At 37.7% G+C, this 23,632-nt stretch overlaps 1 protein-coding gene across 1 annotated transcript in view; it reads right to left on the bottom strand.

Moving 5' to 3' along the window:
* The window catches only part of CACNA1D (calcium voltage-gated channel subunit alpha1 D), a 184,457-nt gene that overhangs the window by 16,733 nt on the left and 144,092 nt on the right, over positions 1–23,632 (bottom strand). The window contains exons 33-42 of the mRNA XM_005145815.2: positions 19,667–19,705; positions 19,117–19,245; positions 18,278–18,343; positions 17,414–17,505; positions 15,940–16,099; positions 14,600–14,727; positions 14,389–14,485; positions 12,678–12,780; positions 11,467–11,568; positions 4,447–4,577 (exon numbers count right to left, since the gene is read on the bottom strand). Coding sequence (XP_005145872.1) covers positions 4,447–4,577; positions 11,467–11,568; positions 12,678–12,780; positions 14,389–14,485; positions 14,600–14,727; positions 15,940–16,099; positions 17,414–17,505; positions 18,278–18,343; positions 19,117–19,245; positions 19,667–19,705 — 1,047 coding nt within the window. The remainder of the gene's footprint in view (positions 1–4,446; positions 4,578–11,466; positions 11,569–12,677; positions 12,781–14,388; positions 14,486–14,599; positions 14,728–15,939; positions 16,100–17,413; positions 17,506–18,277; positions 18,344–19,116; positions 19,246–19,666; positions 19,706–23,632) is intronic.

Below are 23,632 nucleotides of genomic sequence, written 5' to 3'. Positions count from 1 at the left end.
ATTTTTGATGCCTTCCTTGCTTATTTTTTCACTTGTAGGCATGAGATAAATGCAACGTATCAGTCCAATGGTTAGTTAGTAAAGCAGCGACACACAGAGCGCTGAACAACATAATTACATAATAAAGCCAAGAGTGTCTTTAAATAGACTTTCCAGTAAATGCACAAGATGACTTCAAATTAACATGATAATTCTGTGCAGCTGTGTTTTACTAGGCATGATAGCACTTGCAATGTTTTCAAGATGGCAGGAGGTACTAATACACCAGTGCTGGGTCCTAAATAGCATCTCAAGAGACAATTAGTGATGTCCCTGTCTCTGACACAGCACTGAGATGACACACACGTGCTTTCAAATGCTGAAATAGTAGAATGGTAGGAGTCCATCCACAACCCTAAAATGTTACACGACTTGTAACTGTATTTCTGAATTGGTCATTTAGAAAGAGATGAACTTAACAATGCTTGAAAAGCACCTTGCACCAAAACATTTTAAAGTTAAGCTAAACATTAAAACATTAAACAGCTAAATATTTAAATATTTCCATGTCTATAGTATGCATAAAACAGTAACACCATTTTAGACATGTCTTATATAAAGAAATTTGCATATAATACAAGACTCCAGAGTCACGATTTTTAGAAAAACATTGAGTACTTATAAATATAGAAACTACAAAAAGATAAATTCCTCTATATCTAAACTCAGCCCACATCCATTTTGAGCTATACTGCAACCTACACATAGATGCAGTTTAAGCTTAGTTTAAGAAGTGCAATCACAGTATCTGTATTTGAATAGTAAGAATCACTATCACATACAGTATTTCTAGTCATGAAAAATACACAATGCTCCCTCTTTTAGAGCATTTTTAGTGATATCAAGAAATCAGAGACACTTGCAAAGCTGCGCTACACACATTTGAGAAAAATTATGTATATTTATGTCTAATGCTATATAAACTCAGTAGATCTGAAATAAAGTATAAAAATTAATTTTAAATATTCAAGTTTTCAATGCTTCAGAATACTATGACTCTAAAAATGTTCATATAAACCATTACATTTGTAGATAATGAACACATTTTTACTACCTGCTTATTTCGTAGCAAAGAAAATTAAAAAGAAAAACCCCCAAAGCTACACTTGAACATCAAAATAAACTGAGGTTAGTATGAACAGAATACGGGGTAAGAACAACCAAAATAAGAAAATAAGCATGCAGAAAAATAGTTGAATAAACCTACGCTATAGCAGTGAACATAAGAGACGTAGTAGTCAAGTTTTGATTCCCCAGTGTTATTCACCTTCACAGAGCCCATCTTCTAACGCTGGAGCTGAGTGCACTGCTCTACAACTACACAAAAGCTCTGTGCTTTCAGTCAGACCCAGACTCCCTTCAAGTTAAGCCTTTCTGGGAACACAACATGAACATGGGAGCACAATTAAACTGAAATTGAGCAACATATTAACCCCTTAGCTGATGCCTACTAGAGAGGGTTTTTTCTTTTACTGTTTACTGCATGGTCAATATGACTTATGAAATTTTCAGAGGAAGAAAGCATAATTAGCTTAATCTGAACCACGTTGTCAAAATCAGGTTCAGCTCAATAAATCAGTGCTTTTGTGTACTTCCAATGTGAAGGGAAATATCCTTTAACTCTTATTTGTATTTATTAGCAAAGAGAGTTAAATGTAAATAAATTTGAAATACAAAAGCAAGCTTTACATAGTTTACAGTAAGTGTTTTCCCTAGGAAAAATAGTGTAAAATTCATTCACTCTAAGTACTAGATGAAAATAATTAAACTTGTTCATGCTTCACTGAACATTTATCTTACTATCGATGTGACTGTTTTGATCAATATGAATTTCCATCCCTACAAAAAGGCATCCTCTAAACCACTGCATCACATGAAGTTTTGTTCAGGTTTCATCCAGAAAACATGTTTGTTTGCACTGCATAAGGCACTGTGACATCAACGGGCCAGCTGTCATTTCGGAACCACCTGCTTTTCTTCATAAGCAGGGAAATCCTTTGGGTCTGCTAAGACAAACTGCCACAGTTCCAAGCGATGCTGTTATTTTCTTTCTGAAGATGCTTTTGGTTCCAGTATGCAAGTTTAGACAAGCTACTGTGGGTTATGATTTGAAGTGTCCTTTTCTGAGGGAAGAAGAATTTGAAGCTTCATGGCAAAACAACTTCACTCGATAGCCTGAACAGATAACACCACCACCCCACAACCCCTCCACCTCCAAGACCCACTTCACTTTCTAGATTGCTTCCTCTTCTCTGACTACAAGTACTCAAACAGCAGCTTGTGTTCGGCTAACAGTAAATGCTGCATCTCTGAGGAAAACCTGAACTCTACAGAATAAAAGTCACACTGAATGCAAGTATTGTGGAGTAAGAGGAATGCCTGCCTGTTGCATGCTCTGGCATTCACAAAGCAAATCTAGTTTTGCAATGCGCTCTGTTCTAATTTGCTGACTCAGACCAAATTTTTTACTGTTCTTTTCTCAATTACAGAATCAGAAGAAATTGTTTTCTTTGTTCCAGCTGGGTGAAGGTTCTGGTCCTCAAATGGTGAGGGAGCTGCCAGTGACATCTTCTTGACACAATATACGAGTTCTGGTCTCATGCAACCAAATTCAGGCAAAAGAGTAAGTTTCACAGTTTGATGTGTTAAAATACCTAAAATCTTAATGACAAACAAACAAAAAGTATTCTGTACCTATTCAACTGTTAATTCAGAAGCTGCTGATTTTGCAACACCTGCACTGTTTCCTGAGGAACAAATACAGCCACTCCTCACACTACCATGCCTGGAAGAATCTGGTCAAGTGCTGGACATGACTGAATGAAATCACTTGCAGAAGTAAATGTTGGGCCACCCACCACTTTCAATTTTCCTTTTCTTTCTCTAGTTCAGTTTGTTACACTAGCATTACATTGCTGAAGAGCCACCTGCATAGTGAAAGAGGCATTTCTAAGAGATATCTTACCAAATTCAGGACCAAAAATCACTACCTTACAGAAAGAGAGAAATGAGGCTAAAGGGAAATAGAAAGGGAAGAAAAAATAATTTTTACAACAGGTGTTTTTAAGGCTCTGTTAGTTTCACTATTAATGAAGTCTGCAAAGTCCTTCCTAAAATTCAGTCTTTCACTTCCCTCTCAACTGTTTCCAATCTTTTTATCTCTTCCATTCCCCGTAATTTTCTCTTCTTTCATGATATGTAAATATAGTTTGTACTGTTCTGGCAAACCATGTGTTCACACGTCAATAACAAGAATCCTTCTCTGCCTATTGCATTTCTTATACTTCTGGTGACTTGGAACAGAATCTGTGCCAGAGCAGACAGCAGAGACCTTTTTAGGAATGAGGAATGAAACATAACACCAACTTCAACCAGCAAAGATAATTCTGCTAGATCAAAGTATAAATGAGCAAGACCTTTAACAAAGAGTAGCTGGCTCTGGTCAACACATTTCTCCCTTTTCAGAAAGGGATTTACACAACATATTCCTAAATTCTGGCATCAGAACAAAAAGTTAAGAGAAACATTGAATATCTTTATAGTCAGTAGGAATTTACTCAGCATTAACTGAAATTCAGAAGGACCCAACCCAACAAAAATGATGCAGTGTATGATGTCTGGAATTATTTGATGACAGCTTTTCTTTGCCTGTTTCAAAGTTCATAATACAAAGCATATCACTAGACAGAAGTTTTCACAATATCCTCCTTAGATCATATGAACTCAATCGACTGCTTGCTGCAGGCCCACTGAGACACAGGTGGCAAAGTCTATTGTTCTGGTTTTCAATCTGATAGCTTGTTTTAAGAGATGGACAGATGTATATGGCATCAATGCAGTATGCTATTATTACTTCCCATGAAAGAAACTGATGGATGTGAAACTCAAAATTTGCAAATATTTATTAAAATTACTGATAGGAACATATTTTACCAGTGATCATAAATAGAAAAGAAAAAGAACAATGAAAATTGAGACGAGAAATGGTACCATATAAAAACTCTCAGGTAATGTGTATTAGGAAGTTGTGAAAGAACAGCTTAACAGCATTGTAGGAACACAAGAAATTTAACAGTTGAAGTAAAACAAAGAGCGGAAATGATATCTCAGAACTTCATTTATATGATTTTACATCAGCAGCTTTAGTTTGTGATGTATAAACTAGCCTTGCTAATATATTTTATAACCACTGCTACCATGCGAGTAATCCAGAGAGAACAACATTTTGCACTTACCTTGTTTTAGGCAGAATAGTAGGATTATGTTTTACTTTTCTGATGAATAAGGGCCAACAGTGTTTCAGCTAAATAAAATCCTGGCAGGACTGCACAATCATCAATATTCATCTACCTGCTATTTCAAGTAAGTTCACAAAATGCTTAGTTAAAAATGTAAAAACAAAATCACCTGCAGAGCAACCGTGGTATTCTTCGCAGGATATTTCCCCACCAGTCCTTGTTCTTTGCGTTTCTTGAATTTCCTAAAGTAGTCCTGTATCAGGAAGGTGGCATAGAACTTCCCCACGGTTACCTCATCATCTAAATGAACAGACCAGACAGATCTCTCCCAAGTCAGCACATTTATCAATGGCCTATGCACTCATATCTTGTTTGGAGGGAAAAATGTGATGGGTGCAAGAGGTACTGGGCTTTCAGCTTACAGTCATGGAACCTGTAACTAGCTTAAAGGCAATGTTTTAGCAAGCCATTTAGGCTTAGTCAGTTAAGCAAACTCATCCTTAATAAAGAAGAAAAATGCAATACTTTACCAAGTCTCACATAGTTCTAAAGTAAGTTTCTAACAAACCGTAAGCATGTTTGTATAGGCACAGAAGGTAAAGGCTGGCTCTAGTTCCCCTGGAATAAACGGATTAAAGTATAAGCTTCCGTGACTTACATACACTATGTTCATAAGAGAGACCCTATTTAAAAAAAAAAAAGTCCTGCTTACATCTCTTTTTTTCACTACTGAACCAAATTTTTGTGGTCACTGTATCAATAGCATTGTTCTTTAGCATCTTTATATCCTGCTGTTTTACATGCTGTGCATGTTTTTTATTGGCGTTATATGCTCCCTGTAGTACCTCAGCATCTTCCAGTTTGAATTTTGTGTCCCAGATGTTCATGTTGGGCTTCACCTTCTGCTTTCTTACTGTCACCCAAGAGGACAGATTCTAGACTCTGAGGCAAACCCACAGAGGTCACAATTTCACATATTTTCTATGAGGCTCTTGTTTACATGAAGATTTAGTGCTTAGCCACCTTCTAGACAGGTGATGGTAATAGTAAATATGAAATGACATTGTGCTTTCCCACATTATTGTATTGTATCGGCTTTGCAATGCTGATAGGAATTACACCAACTTCCAGCAGTTTATTTAGTACAATTCAAAAGATAGGCAAGCAGCAGGTGCAGTAAAACCTCTCATTTTTAACAGAGCCACTGCTATGAATAAAACCCAAATTTCAAAGTTTTCAGAGTTCAAGGCAGGTACCTTACGAGGATGTTGAAATCACCTGGTCCACAGTGTGTTAAGAACTTATGTGCCTGTTCTGAGTGCCACTGAACCATTCAGCTGTGCAAGTTTCATCTCTTGATGAGTAGTGTTTGCCAGAAAACTAGGAATAGTTTTCCTTTCAAAAGCATTGCTTTTGTTTCCACCCACTTTTTTACCCTGGAGGCCTCTGGCATGATGTTAGCTGCTTCCCTTTCTGCTGTGTTGTCTAGTCTCTTCATTTCTTTCAGAATTTCAAGACAACTCTTTGCAACGTGGTTACTAGCAGGCTACACACCTTTGTTAGAAAATATGGATTTCTTTTATGCCATTGTTCATTTTATGCCATATTTTAACTCACTAATGGAGCTTTAGGACAGACTTGAGTTTGGTTTTTCATTTTGTTTCGTGATCGAGTTTTTTTATATATGAACAAATTCTGTTAAGCAAGCTTCTTCACTAACTGTCAAGCAAATTCTCTACACAATTGTCATATGCTGTGGTATCTTACATTAACATTTGATTGAAAGCCTCCTGTGTCTTTGTTCTATCCATAATAATGTCCCAATGTATCTCACTAATTATATTTCTAGTAGTATTTTAACCTGTAATATGTCAGCTTTTGCTAATTTAAATGTAATTAACTTCTTTTTGTGACTTGTTTCACATCAATAACAAGAATGGGGAAATCCAACCCATGTACAACAGTATTACAATTCATTGCTACCTCTGTGATAAAATTTACCTCAAAATGAATTCTCTACCATTCAAAATAAGCTCCTCTCATTACAATGCCTGAAATGGGCTGTAGGCTTTAACTTCAGTGAAAATGCACCCAGGATGTGTTTACCTAGTGTGTTATTTGATTTTCAGTGTATCAAAGCAAAAATAATGACAATAATTGCTTCAAATTATCTTGGCTGGGAGACCAGTCTGTTGCAGTAAGTATCTTAGCACATTAAATAGCCTGCTCTGCCAAACACTGACATCTCTTTAAAGCTCCAAGTCCCCCCCAGTTCCTGCTAGGAAATAGCAGGAACTCCACAGCTCACAAGAACAGCTCACTGGTCTACAGATACTACCTCAGCAACAAAAAGCTTTTTAATTGACTCCACAAATCTAATTTCTATACTTCTGGTGCATATTTGCTTTGATGTTCATCTGTAATCTCCCTTGGCAGCTCCTCATGAGACCAGTGGTGCTTTATATTTGGAACATACCAATTATACAGCATCTAATCTAAACTTGCCTTCCTTAGTTTAGCTGAGTCCATTGATATGCAACGTAGCCTTGGTCAAACTCCCCAGATAAGCCTTTACCCATCCTTTATACTATTTTCTTTCAAGTATTTGAACAGATCTTTTAAGGAAGTGAGATAGCAAATGGCTTCTAGAAAGAATAAGCACATAGAAGTGACAGACTTGATATAACATATACTACTATGGGTGATTGCACTTAGAGCATGTTTCAAGTCAGGCTATGACATTGCACAACTACTGACTGTACCTGAGATGACAAAACCTGTGAAATCTCAGTAAGCAGAAATGAAGGGCCCTTATTGATCCTTCTGGACCAACTTTTTATAAGCATATTAGATAAATGCATTATCAGATTGCTGAATTGGGCATGCCGAAGTCTGTACATACAAACAAGATGCATGTGTACTTCACAGGCACAGTCAGTTGTACTGCAGACACGTGCACACAAGAACCGAAGCCTGGCCAAGGGGAGCCATCCTTGACTTTGTTTTTCAAGTAACACATATAGCCAGATAAGGACAGGTATAGGGAAACAGCTAAGCATAACTGACCACAGAATAGACAAATCTGTAATTACAATTAGCAACAGCAAAAGGAACCACTTCAGTAGGAAGTCTTTGGAAGAAGGCAAAAAGTTTTATGCAGGATTAAATGGGCTTGCCATGGAGGCTGTGGAGTTTAGAGAATAAAGGTGACTCTTTAGTGAGGTGGATGTATTTCTTTCCTTTCTAGTCTCCTAAGAATACTAACTCATTCATGCATTTAGGCATTTTACTGACATACTATGCTTCTGCAAAGCAATTTCTTTTTTTCTGTACTGAAAATGTGCTGCTAGCTATGAGCAGTTTAATTAAATTATAGTAATGAGTTATTTAACCAGTACCAAGAACTAACTGTCCACTTCTAGTGCATCTATTTATAATTCAGGAAAAAAAAGGGCTATGCTGATTATTTTCATTCTGCTCTGCAAAAAATGGTTTTGATTGTATTCTGGAGGCACAGTCACAAGCAGATGAAGGATCTAGCATTCAGTAATACCAGCAAAAGTAATACTGGAGTAAAACATTATAAACTAGACTGCTCAATACTTTTCAATGCAAGCAATTTTAACATATTGAATTTGGAGGCTTTTTTTCATTTATATTGAAGAGAATTTTCTCTCCTAGAAGATCAGCTGTCACTGGTGTTATTTTATGTAGAATATTCTACTGAATATTAAACATAAATAGGAAGTAGTTTCTACTGCACACTAAAATACTTTACACTCCTGTGGCATATGAATGTAAAATAGCTGCTATTTTCTAGATGGCTTACAATAATATTTTCAATTTTCAGATAGGTCATAACAAGGTTTACCTAGAAACAAACCAAACTAAAATAAATTCGTGCATCTTCAGGACTTCCCAACACGTTCTTATTTAGACTGGGTTGTGGAAGCCATACTGCTTTCTATTCATTGAGCAGTGATCCGGGTTTTCAGCCTTCTAGCTACACTGAAGAGCTACATTTGCAGAATAAATATTAGCAATGAATTTTAGTATAGCTGAAAATAAATACACAGCTTATATTCAGCAATGAAATGAAGCTGAAATCAGTGAGTTACTACGTAAGATTAGTTCTAAGAATGTGATCTTTATAGATTCTTTGTCTGATTGCTATAGGCAGGCACAGCTCGCTATTCTGAAGCATGCATCTCTATTTCAATAAAAAAATGTAGGGGAATAAAGTTGGCAAGAGGCAACACTAATTCCATGCCACCACCCTAAAACAGAATTGCTTCAGAATATTCGGAAAGACTCATAGCTGAAAGGAACAGAGGCTGCAGAAAAAGCTCAAGCACATAGTTACAACAATAACAAAGCAGTTCATCTATGCCATGCAAGCACTTAGGTGTAAGGCTAAAAACAACAGAGTAGAACACAAAGAGTTGTTTTAAATGTGCAGTATCAGTTCCCCTTTGAACAGTCAAAATTGCTAGACTTTTGCCTTTGCACCCACCATGATCTGGCAGCCATCACACCAATAGCAAGTGGCTACTGGTCACTCTTGACTAGTGGCTCCAGAGACAAAGCTAATGCTGCTTCTTGGGTCATGCTGAACAGCAGGACAGCCAGCATGCTCCTCCTCCCCTAGAGACTGAGAGCATCACCTTCAGAAAGGGATCAGCCTTCACCACCATCAGACCTGGGATCTTGAGTCTGCTTCCAAACCTGAGTCTGATCAGTCTTGAAAGCTGTCATAACACTATAAAAGTACAACAAACTACAAGAGACACCAGGAGATTACAATGGATCTAGTCTATCTTGGGTGTGGGTGACAGTGCAACAGATCCTGCACCTTTAAAACTTGAAAAAGCAAGTAAAACCATTCACCTAAGCCTACACTACAGCATGTTAATAAAAATGTATATATTAAAAAAGGCTAAATATATATATAGGAATATATATATTTAAAAAGAGATACGGCAAATATTTGACATTTTAATTTATAGCTAGCAGAAACACCCAATATATATGCCTCATAGTACTTGCAAATGTATTGGTGTCATTAGAATTTCAGTATCTCTTTACACAGGCCATTATTCATATCTCAGTCATACTGGCATAAATCTGAACCACTCCCATTATCTGTTGATTATGGAACTGTTCTGGTTTAAACTAGTGTAACTGAGATAATTGTGCTTCTTGCTTTGTTGATTTAGCAAAAAGATATTTTTTCAGGTCATTAATTTTTTTGTTTTCTCCAAGAATTATTCAACACATACCAGGATATAAGCTAGAACATAGTGCACATTGTCAAGCTTAATTAGTACAAAACGTGATTTTGCTCAATGCATTAAAATCAAACTAAGTTTAGTTTATTTTGCTGAATGATTTGAAATCAAGACTAGATTTAGATCTAATAAGGCATTTTTTTTCCAAGCAAGAAAAGAAGCATAACATTTTCTTCTCTTTCTTTTTGGTTTAAGGACCTGAACGTACACAAGTCCATGGGCCCTGATAAAATCCATCCACAGGTCCTGAAGGAGCTGGTGAATGAAGTTGTTAAGCCACTGTCCATCATATTTGAAAAATCATGGCAGTCAGGTGAAGTTCCCGACAACTGGAAAAAGGGAAACGTAACCCCCACTTTCAAGAAGGGGAATTACAGACCAGTCAGTGTCACCTCTGTGCCTGGCAAAATCTGGGAGCAGATTCTCCTGGAAGGCATGCTAGGGCACATGAAAAACAAGGTGCTTGGTGACAGCCAGCATGGCTTTACTAAGGGGAAATCCTGCCTGAGCAACGTGGTGGCCTTCTGTGATGGGGCTATGGAACTGATGGACAGGGGTGGAGCAGTTGATGTCATCTACCTGGACTTGTGCAAAGCGTTCGACACTGTCCTACACGACATCCTTGTCTCTACATTGGAGAGACATCAATTTGATAGGTGGACCACTCGATGGACAAAGAACTGCCTGGATGGCCGCATGCAAAGAGTTGTGGTCAATGGCTCTATGTCTGGCTGGACATCAGTAACAAGTGGTGTCCCTCAGGGATCGGTGTTGGGACCGCTCTTGTTCAACATCTTTGTCAGTGACATGGACAGTGGGATTGAGTGTGCCCTCAGCAAGTTTGCCGATGACACCAACCTGTGTGGTTCTGTTGATATGTTGGAGGGAAAGAATGCCATTCAGAGGGACCTTGACACACTTGTGAGGTGGGCTGATGCCAACCTCATGAAGCTTAACCACGACAAGTACAAGATCCTACACCTGGGTCAGAGCAATCCCAGGCACAGCTACAGGTTGGGCAGAGAAGAGATTCAGAGCAGCCCTGAGGAGAAGGACTTGGGGTACTGGTCGATGAGAAACTTAACATGAGCCAGCTTCAGTGTGTGCTTACAGCCCAGAAAGCAACCGTATCCTGGGCTGCATCAAAAGGAGCGTGACCAGCAGGTCAAAGGAGGTGATCCTGCCCCTCTACTCTGCTCTTGTGAGACCTCACCTGGAGCATTGTGTGCAGTTCTGGTGTCCTCAACATGAAAAGGACATGGAACTGTTAGAACAAGTCCAGAGGAGGCCACGAGGATGATCAGGGGACTGGAGCACCTCCTGTATGAAGACAGGCTGAGGAAGTTGGGGCTGTTCAGCCTGGAGAAGAGAAGGCTGCGTGGAGACCTCAGAGCAGCCTTCCATTATCTGAAGGGGGCCTATAAGAATGGTGGGGAGGAACTGTTCTTTAGGGACTGTAGTGATAGGACAAAGGGTAACAGGTTAAAACTTAAACAGGGGAAGTTTAGATCGGATATAAGGAAGAAGTTCTTTACTGTTAGGGTGGTGAGGCACTGGAATGGGTTGCCCAGGGAGGTTGTGAATGCTCCATCCCTGGTGGTGTTCAAGGCCAGGTTGGACAGAGCCTTGTGTGACATGGTTTAGTGTGAGGTGTCCCTGCCCATGGTAGGGGGGCAGGAACTGGATGATCTTAAGGTCCTTTTCAACCCTAACTATTCTATGATTCTAAGGAAGTTGTATTTATCTGTCCTATATGTGTTATCTATTTTTTTATTATTGTTTGTTGTCTTTTAATGTCACCATAATTGCAAAGTTCAGTAATTCTATTTCTTTGGTTCCTAACAATCTAGAAAGACCAACATGCACAGAGAATAGCATATTGCAATATGTATCAGACTGACCGCCAGCTGGAGGGACCACTTGGTCAAGTAATTTCATGCTTGTCTTCTTCCATATTTTCTTTATAACTGCTCTAAGTTCTTCATTTGCTTGCTCTAGGTTACCTGTAGCAATGAAACAGAAAAATGGAGGATGGTAATCATGTGAATCACATTCTGCAATGCTCTAAGAAATGATCCTTTGTGTATTAATTAGCTGTATACAAAAAAAGACTATTGCTGGCAAGCCTAAGCTACATGAAGTAGCAAATAACAATACTACAATAACCAAAGATAAGAAGAGGTGTAAAACTGAGCTCCTGGGGCTTTCAAATCTATCTCTGGAGCATTGCTGAGGTCAACTGCAATTTATAGATCTTGGCTCTACTCTGTCACTGCTTAATGCCTCCTGCTTAAATTGCGTGGAAAGTGGTGACTTGCTCTTTACAAGCCACTTGTTTCTTGATCCAAAGCTGAGCCTTTATTTATTTAATCACAGTAATTACTCAGTTGTACAGGCTTGAATGTTCAGCCAATTGACTACTAAGCAGTTTTTAATCTCTTGCAGTGCTCACCTAGACCATGGTGATACCTGAGGGGGCTTAAACTAATCAGCTTGTTAACTGGCAGCGGAGCTCAGATTCTGCTGAGAATAGCAGAAGACACAGGACAGAAAATAGTAAAATATGGTAGAAAACTGAAAAAATGTATGAAATTAGAAAGAAATTTCTCTGAAACATACCACTAGTTTTTAAAACCTTTTCCCTTTGATGCAAATGACAGAAATCCATTCAACCCAGTTAGACCTGGCCTCAATCAAATGGGAAGTTGCTTTCGAGTGTGCAAAAATTGCAGTTACACTAATGTGGGATCCCAGGTACTGAGTTAAGAGTAGTAAGGAAGGAGCATCTTGGCTGGGGAGAAAGGGGAACTCATTAATTCCCTTCAGTAGAACTCCTCTTACACCACTGCTACAGCTTTTTATCTGACCAGATTAAAACATCTAATAATGAGATTTCTTGGGCTCTGGCCTCATTATCCCCTTCCTTTCATTTTTTAGCAAATCATTCCTAGCAACATAAATACAGTTTTGGGGCATAGCCTAAAAGCAAATCACATTCAGTGACACTAAGCCAGCCCTCCTCATGCCAAGGAAATGAATACAGTAAATAGTAACTTTTCCTCACTGAACCATCTGACAAGTGCAAGAAAGTCTTTACAGCTAAGAACCTTACCTTCTGTTTTTATCTTTAGAGCAGTCCTAACCAAAGCAAATAAAGTAGCATTGAACATGACGGTTCCATCACTGTTTAGTGGCATATTCATGGCTACTAATCTCTGTGAATGAGAAAAGGAAAACAAATTTTGATGTGGCTTTATTTGAAAAAAACTTCCTATAACATTAATTTCTGAAAAGCTGATGTATTCAAAGAATAATATCCAATGATATTATATGTCTTCCAAAATCTCAGCCTTCCATCCGAGCTGTGTGTAATAACCACACCATATTGCTCCTTTCTGATATTAATCACATACTTGCTCATATAAAAGCTAAAACTTTTTAGTAATATTCATGAGCTATTCGTTAAGTTAATTTGCAAACACTGAAGTTTAATCCTTGACTACAACTGTAAACCACACTATGCAAGTATTAAGGACAAACAGAGTTATTTAAGAGCATGCGCTCCAGTCAGTCATGTTCCAGGTTTCCCATGGGCTTCAACAGCCTCAGGCTCCTTCAAGAACCACAGCACCAAGTCTGTATAAGGTGGTTAATTACTCAAGTAATTCTTCAGTGATGCCATGCATCTCTTATACTACCTACACTGAATTAGTGTGAAAGAGACTCTCCTCTTTGTATTAGTCCATCTGTGCATTAGTGATCACCTTTTAGAGCAGTATTGCTGAGACACTGTCAAAAGGACACTATCTAATCCATCAAAATCTTTTTTTAATGTCTGACTTGCTGACTTGTTTTGCTTTTTTTTTCCTATTCTAGTTCAAAAAAATCACTCAATTGGATAATCTATGTTAACACATAGACAAATACAGGTTTGCTATAAGTATGCCTTGTGGTGCTATAAGTATGCCTTGTGGTATTCCATTTAAACTCCATGTTTTATACATCAACTTACCTATTTAGGAAACAGATATTAAAGAAATCCAAACTACAGTGCTGTTGCAATAATCCTTTATTAGAAGACTTGATCATATTCCTACTGAAATTGCTAAAGCCACAGTAGCCACACTTTTGAAGTCCTCAAACAACACTATAATTACTCATCTCCTTTGTGTTGCTTTTCAACTTCTATATTAAAATGCAGTTAACCCTCATCTAACTCACACATCATGCCTGACAAATTCTATGCAATTTTAAATTCCCTCTAATTTTCAGTCTTCTCACTTGCTGCTACATTTTGTACTGCACAGCCTTAGTTTATTAACTTGCGGTCCTGATCCTTCAATCTCATTTCTATTTCATGTGCAACAAACATCTCATGAATACAGTAGTGTAAAAGTACTGCGTCAAAACTTATTTGTCAATCAAAGGAGAAAACCACCCTCTTCTGCCTGGGACTGAAAAGAAATCAGATAACTCTGAGTTGAAGTAGTCCTGTATGTGACACTGGGTCACCAGAAATGTTGGGATGAAGCAATTCCTATGTGTAACAATAACAGACTCATGATAGATTTACAAAGCAACCCCTTTCATTTTGGTGCGCTGTGAAGAATTTTACACTGGTTGTAATGACTCGAGTGAGAGCGCTGTAAGAAATTACATTAATTTTGCTGGTTTAAGATAAGCCTGAAATACGTTAGGAAAACTTAAGGGTGAAGGAAACCTTATGAACAGAGGGGATTACTGTGCCTGACACATATTGGGTAGAACTGAGTGAATGAATGAACTCTAAGAGAAATCTACAAAGAAAATAGGGTAAAACCTACCTTGCAAGCCACTCGGTGAGGGCATAATTTGCCAAAACCAAGTGGTGGCTGAATGCGTCTCAGTAATGTAACCACATCGAGATGCTTTATCCTTCCCCTAGAACGAACACACACCAGTTACCAAACATACATCCATCCCCCAACAATATCTTGTTCTCTGCTTTTATTGGTTTTACCAGGTGAATCTTATCAGAGAAATGATCTAACTTACTTTGCTTCAGGGTCATATTCTGACCATATCCTTTTGAACTCATCCAAATGATGGGGACCCAGAATAGACCAGTCACGTGTCAAATAATCAAAATTATCCATAATGACAGCCACAAATAAGTTTATAATCTAAAAAAGTAATTAAGAACAATCTGCCTTAATTATTTTGAAATGTTAAAAAACATTCAATAAATGAAATACTTGTAAACGGTAGCAGGTTAAGAGTTCAAACAAATTAATCTCATCAATTTTATTATCAAATACCTCAGAAAATACTTGCTAAACATTTAACTGACTAACTGGAAATCTATCAAGTAACGATACAACAAGAGTGTGATTCTATCTTAGAGTACCTAGATTGTACCATGGTTTTGTTTCTCTTCTTTGAATTGCCGGATCCCACTACATCATATTAAAGAATGGATCCAGTATACGTGTTCGACACAGCATAGATCTCAGGAAACAGCTTTTGTATTAATAGGATTCAGTGTCACAACACTAAAACTTCTGCGTATGTTTTGATAACACAGAAGATGGCACAGAACAGCACAATGTGTGTGTTTACATCAGTTCACAAAATTGTTTGACCCCTCTCCTTTTGCAAGAAGAACGGTACTGTGAACAGAACAAATCAAGCAGCTTTGACCAGACACCTGCAAAGAGGAAAAACATATTTCAAAGATTATTTTAGAGAAAAGAAGCCATTGTGTCATGGATTATGGAGAAGGTTATTGTTCGTATTTCATGTGCTACAGTTTGAGCACACTTGTAGAGATACAAATCCAAACTCTGCTAATTTAAATAATACAAGTAGCATTATTAGTAAGTCAAAGGAACTGCAGCTTTGTTATTAATGAATATTTAATAATAGTATTGAGAAATGCCTGAAATAATAGCTGACTGTTAACTTAGCTTTTAAACATGCAGTCAATCACTCCTGCATAATGTAGTCAGAAGAACATCTTGCACATGGGAATTTAAAATCATAGAATTAATAGGGTTGGAAGAGACCTTCAAAGGTCTTCCAGTCCACCCCCCCCGTAGTGAGCAGGGACATCCTCAACTACATCAGGTTGCTCAGAGCCCCATCCAGCCTGACCTTCAATGCTTCTTGGGATGGGGAGTCTACAGCCTCTCTGGGCAATCTGTTCCAGTGTTTAAACACCTTTACATTAAAATTCTTTATAAGATACAGGATTTAGAATTGTGTTTGGAAAAACTGAACCTTGCAAAACATATTTTAAATATGGGATTTTCAGCTGTTCTCTGGACCTGCTAATCTTTGTAGCTCAAAAGAAAGTCAAAATACCAAAGCTCTTTATTGTTAATAAGTTAACTCACCAAAAATGCACAAAGCATGTAAAAACTGATAAAGTAAATTATGGCAAAATTGCTTCCACATGTGTATTCTTCCCCTGGATTATAATCAGATTCTGGATCACAGCGTTTTCCAGGCAAACATGCCAGCATGATTTCCTGCCAGGCTTCTCCAGTTGCACACCTGTACAAGGTCACAAAAATACATTAAGATTAAGAAGGATTAATGATGTACTGACTTGTTAAATTCTGACACAATGCTTGGAGCTGCACAAGCACAAATCTGAAGACAAATTGTGAACCTTTCAGAGCAGGAGGTAACTTTAAAAATACAGAGCATGTTTCAGACAAGAACAGATCTGACACTGCAGGCATGTTTTATAAGGTAGACTAATGCACCATAAAGGCTTGTATGCAAAACTTTGAACCCCAAACTGTGATTTACAAGTTAAGTACTTATTGCAGTGGAGCTACTGTGTACAAATGAGGTGCTGTGTATGAAAACCTACCATGAAAGTTGGGAGTATCTATTTGTAAAAGATGAATTGCATTTTCCTCAGAATGGCTGAAAAAATGTTTGCCTCTAACTTCTGCTGCTGCATTTTTTGCATAGTATACAGGGTAATGCCTGTATACAGACCCATGAATTCAAGTATTGGTAAGATGGCTACGTATTTATGACATTTTTGGCTGTGTTCATCATCTAGTTTGAAAGGCAAAAGTCTTTACATGCCTCAAGTGATTCAGACCTCACTGGATGATGCCCTTTGTTTTAGATAAGGAATGCCCTCCCCATTTTGCCAGCTGGGTTAGCACAAGGCATAGGAGCCAAGAGGAGTTACAGAATCACAGGCAAGAGCACTCTCAATGTGGTCACCTTTAGAGGCATCCCTGTTCCATGACATTCCATCTCCTTTCTCCAGGACATTTTGAAGCATGCCTGGCAAATGTTTACCCTCTCTCAGGCTCTCTAGTGACAGAGGTTGCATAATCCCCCTACATCAAGGTTTACCTGCCTCTAATATCAGAAAACTCTGCCTACTGTTTTTGATACTTCCCTTCTGCAAGTTACACCCTCTACTTCTTGTCTTCAGCAAATGTATATAGTTTATTTATCTTTGCAATAACCCTTTGCTTTTCAAACTGTCATGATAGCTGTGTTTCTAGAGTACAGGAAGGGTACAGTCTTTTTCACTTTCATCCAACACCTACACAGTGATATGAGGGCTGACTATGTTTAAGCTCTACCTAAAGACAATTACACCACAAATGAGATGTTTCACAATAGCTGTAATAAGTTGAGGTGTGTATCACCCGACTAGAACCCTGCTGTGCCAATGACAACTCAGCATGCAGCCATAGAGAGTATGTGCTTGTTATGCTAAAATGCTTCTCACTTGCAAACACATTTTGAACAAACACATGGTACGAAAGATACAGGCATTTTTCATAGAGCAGTGAAATGGGATGCATTAAGTAAGAGCTGAGGTATACTCACCTGAAAAGAAGCAGCACCGCTTGGGGGAAAGTCTGAAAATTGTTGTTTCTGTTTATTTGATTGTTGTCCCTCATGGCCACTTTTCCAAATACCTACAATAACACAGGATTTGGACTTTCATCCTAGCGACCTGTACTGTCAGATGCTGTAGGCCTTGCAGTCTAAACTTGCTTAAGTACATATTAAAAACACTTTCACGAATACACTTCCTTTACTCTCTTTAGATTTTTCCTGATAATTATGTAAATGCAGCAAATTTATCACACACATGAGATAATTCTTCATAATTTCTTTTGGCATCAATAGACCATTATAATAGTAATACACATTCCTGTATTTCAGATGAGAAAATATAATGTTTTAAACTAGCACCTAAAGTTCTTTATTGATATAAAAGCCCTACTGTGCTAAACATTGTACATTCTAGTAGCAAGAAATAACTGCTGTCCTGAAAATCTTTAATCTAGAGAAAAAGAGATGCAAAGATGGGGTGAGGTGTCCCTGCCCACGGCAGGCGGTTTGGAACTAGACGATCTTAAGATCCTTTCCAACCCTAACTATTCTATGATTCTACGAAACCAAAGCACAGAGTCCAAGTATCCTGTCTCAGACAGAGATGGAAATGAGTTCAATTCTCATTTCAGCAAACCAAGATCCTATGAGCTCACACCAGGCTCTTCTCCAGCATCCTTTTGGATTTTCTGCCTACCAAAATCATAGCCAGAGATTTTACATTACTGTGAAAGCTCTGCCTTATATACAGCACCACTATCAAAGGAAAGTTTCAATAAGCACTTTAGCAAACAAGTCTCAGAGTAGCCAACACTGTACTTTTATTTAATGCTAAAAAAATTCTCTCATTACCTGCATTCCAATGACAGCATAGATGAAGAACAGCATGGCTATCAGAAGAGCAACGTAAGGCAGAGCCTAGAAACGGGACATGCGCATTGTCTTTTAATAATTTCACACCATAATTTCAATTTCTATTTACATAGATAATTTTTCTGTACAATATAGACTTTTCCAAGGTTTTTCTTCCTATGCAAGTGATTAAAATGTTACAACCTGTCACTCTTAATATTCTGCTGCACACAATAAGCACAAACTTCATTATATTTTAAATTATTTCTGCCAGCAATCCAGGGGGAAGAATCACCTTTAGCAGCTTTTAATTTGATTTTCATTATTGGTTCTGTCAACACAAAGATACTTCCTTCTATACAGTTAGAGTTCCATTAACTTCACATTCGTCAGCATTTTCAGAAGCAAGGATTCAAATATCTATTTGTTACACTTCTGAAATCAGTTTTATATTAAAAAATAGGTTAAATTCTTCCCTTGCAGTTACCTATTAAATGTGTGGAAGTGAAAGACGTGTGTGTGTCAAACCCATCCTACCCTAAAAGGGGTATCTAAAAGGATATCTAAAAGGATATCTAAAAGGATATGCCAAACATTTTTGAAGAAGTACTGTAGAAACCTCATGATAGTGAATAACATTAAATGACCAAGACAGATCCTTAGACTTACTGAAGTGACCGGTGAAGTTTATTTGGATATTATTATGCAAATATATTTAAATATCTCATTATTGGTAGCAGAACTTAAAAATGTTTTTGCACTCTATAGGGTATTGCTTCATAAAATTTGGCATATTAATGGATGCAATTATAAAACAAATTTAAATAGATTTTGCTAACCTGAAATGATTTAATAAATGTCCACAGTAAAGTTCTGATTCCTTCTCCTCTGCTAAGCAGCTTCACCAACCTCATCACACGGAAGAGACGGAAAAAAGTGATGGAGATTCTAGCGCTGTCTTCAGAGTTCTGAAGAGCATCATGGAGAAGTCAAACCAGATACAAACTCAAACATGCAACACTTCCAGAATAACAACATCAAATGCAATGGTGGAAGAGGTAAGATTTGAAAATGTATCTTGAGGGCCTTTTCACCTTAATAAGCATGATATGAAAGGAAAAATTACATGCTAAAAACACAAGGCCTGTAGAAACGCTTCACACATCACATGCATTTCCAAGTTTTCTGGTTTGTTAATGAGGATCGTATTGGATTTTTTTTGTAGTAGACTTCAATAGTACACTGACAATGAATGCAAACCACTGCATAACGCCTTTGGAGTAAGACAGTTATGAAAAATACAGAAAAAAAAATCGGTGGAAAATAGACATGGTAAAAAAAATAAACTCAAGTAGAGGTAAAACCACTGGGGCCAGTTTACTATCTTACCCCAGACTCATCAGTTGTGACTGTTTCAGTTGGCTTTGGCTTTAAGAAATTAAGAACATTAAATATTAAAATCAAATAAAAGATTAAAAAAATCAGCTTAACCATAAACAGAAAGAAGGACATTTTTCATTTCTAAATATAAATTAATATATTTCAACTCAATATACTAACCGAACAAAACATTAATATGCTTATTAAAATCCTCCCTTTAGCATTTCATGTTGGCTGACTCATACTAAAACACTGTTGGCTGACTCATACTAAAATCTGCTTGTATAAAATACGTTCAAAAGACTCAGTGGAAAGTAAATGCAAAATAAAATATCTTCCCCTATATAAACCAAACAAAATTAGCCATCAACCTCTACAGGCTGTATGAAATTCTAGCAGTAAGCCTAAGTAAAACCCAAGCGCAAAGCTGTGGGGTCAAACTAGCCTTCCAAGGTCCCTTTTCTGCTGTGTTCTTTTTTGCTGGTTAATTACTCCATCAGTGGAATCTCACTATGTTCAAGTAAGTTTGTTTATACCACATCAGGAGCTCCCTTAAAGCAAAGTAATTCACCTGAGATAACTCAGTGATGAACACTGGGTATCGCAGTGCTTAACAAGAACAGATTTTCACTTTGCCAAAGTGATAGACAAATGTTTTTAGCACAAGGACATGAAGATTGACCCTCCCACTGAGGTGCACATGGGAAGGCAATACTTGTACTCTCTCAGCATCTACAAAGTACTCATCCACCTGAGCTCATGTAACAGGATCAGGTATGGAGAAAGTGCTTCAGGGTTTGATTGACCCTGACTTCACAGAGCCAAACTCTCTGTGAAGAAACTCACTTCTCTCTTCACAAAGTCTGTCTGTCTTTGGAGAAACTGTCTCCATATCCTAAACGGTGAGTCAGTTAGCAAACCAGCCAGCAAAGCTTAAAGGACCACCTGTCTATGCTTGCTTGTTTACTGACAGATTGACAGCAGCTTCTTCCAAAACTGAGCAGAAGCATCTTTAAAAACATTTATACAACCAGAACAAATGGGATTCTGGATATTGGATCCAAGTGATGGGTCTTACTCTCTTGCCTAAATATCCTCCTCTTAAAGAGGCACTTTTCAACAACTGTTGGCACATATAGCAGCAATAACCATGGTGTTTCCCCAGTGCTGCTTCCAACACACTGTGGATGCATCAGACCCACTCTCAATGCTATGCTTCACTGAGTAAAAACTCAAGTATTGCTGTTACTTAAGATGAAACTTTGAGAGGAGGAAGGGAAAAGAGAGAAGCCAAATCTGCTGAAAATACTGGCAGTATATTATACAAACATACTACAGTAAAAAAAATACAGGTAGTACTTTGTTGAAGTCATATCATTACTGGTATTTATTAAAATACTAATTGTTTTGTCTATTACTTTTTTGTAAAACATATATAATATAAAGGTATTAAAAGGGTAAAATTAAGTAAAAATAACTGTTCAGCTACATGCAATCTACATATGTATACATTTCTGCCCTGCCAAGATACCAGTATTTTCTGAAATAAAGAGTTTTAAACCTAACAGATTGCTATTAAATTGAAGCAATAATGTTAACCAAACTCCAGGGCTCCTCATTAGATGTCAGTAAGCAGAGTATTTGTAAAATCAGCTGCAACATCTAACCTTTGTAAGCACTTATATAAAGTTTGTAAGAAATATGCTGCAAATGAAAGTCTGTTGCTACATTAGAAATGTCCTGCATTTTTCAACTATTTGAAATAAAACCATTAACACTGGGATTAAGGAGAAATTCATAATCACAAACATCATTAATGCCAAAATATCACAACACATGAAAACAAGCTTGCAAAGCTGTCTACCTATCATCAATCACAAACCACTACTAGTATGCACAGACCCACACTTATGTGGACTTTTTAGTACAGAAAAACTCTTGTTTTCACAGAAGCTTTTAAAGAAAAAAGGTTTCATGATACCTTCTGCAGACAAACCCTGACATTTCAGATTAACCTCCAGTGACTAACTCATGCTGCGCTTGATACTATCTTAAGCAGTGAGCAAATTATTTAATTAGCATTCAATATTTTGTATCATCAACAATTAAAATTGAGCATTTGACCAATATAAAACAGATTAAAGTATCATCACAAACGGACACTACCACTCGCTTTTACAGGAAAAGGACTGAGTTCCAAATAAGCTAGGAACAATATTAGGATAGCAATATGTAATGGGGTAGGTAAGAACAGAAAAAGGATACTTTAGGCCTACAGATTTTTAGTTAACTGCTCTCTAAAGAAAACAATGATGAGTATGCATTATGATTGGGTTATGAAAAATCCCTCACAAAAAATACTTTTTTTACGTATACCTATCTTAGTAATTGCTTAGTTCTCACTTTTGAACATGCAGCCAGAGATCAGATTACCAATACTATGTGAACAGCTCTGCCGCAGGTGCTCGGAATGATGAGGGCACAATCCCTCGAGTTTGGGGTTTTCTCTGTCTGAAGGGCACTGGATGTATTTGTGTAGGCACATTTGTGAATGTAGGGAACTGTGTCTTGACTCGTTCATTCTCAGCTGCTTTGCACTAAGCAGTCCTGTTTGCCTGTTTCTGATGGCTGATCTGCTGCTGCTGGGAGGCATTAGGATGTCATATGCAAGGGATTATAAATTACAGACACTGGAAAGAGCAGGCCAGGAATGAAAAAATCCCGTTCACAGAAGTCAATTGTACAAAAATACCAAGGTGCAGATAGATGCAAGAAACAATAAAACAAACTCCTGAGAGCAGAGGATTTTTTTTCTACTGGAGCTGAAAATATGCAGATTCTGCCCATCACTGGCCAAGTGTTTTGGGTACCAGCATTTGAAAGTTGGTATGTTTAACATTTTGCCCTCTCTGGCATTTCCCTCTGATAAGACAGCAGCTTTGTTTATATTATTAGTACTAATTATAATTAAGCTGGTATAGTGATATACCACAAAGAAAACTTGGCTTAGCCAAAAAAATGACTGCTACTGCTGAACCCAGGACAATTACCCAGACTTTTTATAAAGGAAATGCTGATCTATGAGACAAAGTTTATGTTATGTGTGTCCTTCCAACATGAAGATCTGGGAAACTAAGACTAAGATAACACAATCTGCAGTAACAATAACAGACAAACAGTAACAGAGAAATGTCTGCTTCCTACAGATCAGGAAAAAATAAACTACTCAAACACATCATCTTATTTGCAATTTCAGTAATATTACTTGAGCTGTACACATATAAGTAGGTGGCATATTATATATATATGTAGGGAAAGCATTAGGATAGACTGCAGACTGAGGGAGGGGGCAGGCTGAGCAGCAGAGAGCGTCTCTTTGGATGATGGCTGCTGATAAGAATGCAAATGAAAACATTTCCTGTAGTCAGGCAATGTAGCAAACCTCCTCTTTCCCCTCACCTTCCACCCGTCATTCCAACACTACTCATGTCCCAGCTGCTTTTGGTCCTCATGATGATTATTTTTTGTCTCCCTTCTTGGGACTATGTGATTCTCAAGATGACAGATGTGCTTCTAGGTTCCTTGCTAGAAGGCTGGCAATGGGCACAGCTAGAACAAGTGAACAGCTTCTGCTGTCACTGCTTGCCTGACAGATGCACTACAATGAGGTAAATGAGGACAGAGACTGGCTTAAGTATTCTACCTTTTCTCTCAGCCATGTGCCAGCTATGCTGAGAGCCTAGTTCAGCAAAGCAGTCCAGAACTATGTAATTTTAAGCCCACTCTTAGATACTCCACATAGGTGGTAACATATGATTTTTCTTTTTTTCTTAATCAAAGTTCAACACAGCAGTTTTCTTCCCCAAACACTCTCAACCCTCAGAAAAGATTAACCAATGACAAACCTACATTTCTGACTCACTGATTAAAATGCTTGCAATCTGCTACCAATTTTGGTCAAATATTTATTGCTGC

The sequence above is a fragment of the Melopsittacus undulatus genome, chromosome 9 (assembly GCF_012275295.1).
Source record: "Melopsittacus undulatus isolate bMelUnd1 chromosome 9, bMelUnd1.mat.Z, whole genome shotgun sequence".
NCBI classification, from domain to species: domain Eukaryota; kingdom Metazoa; phylum Chordata; class Aves; order Psittaciformes; family Psittaculidae; genus Melopsittacus; species Melopsittacus undulatus.
This window is presented reverse-complemented; position numbering and strand designations above follow the sequence as displayed.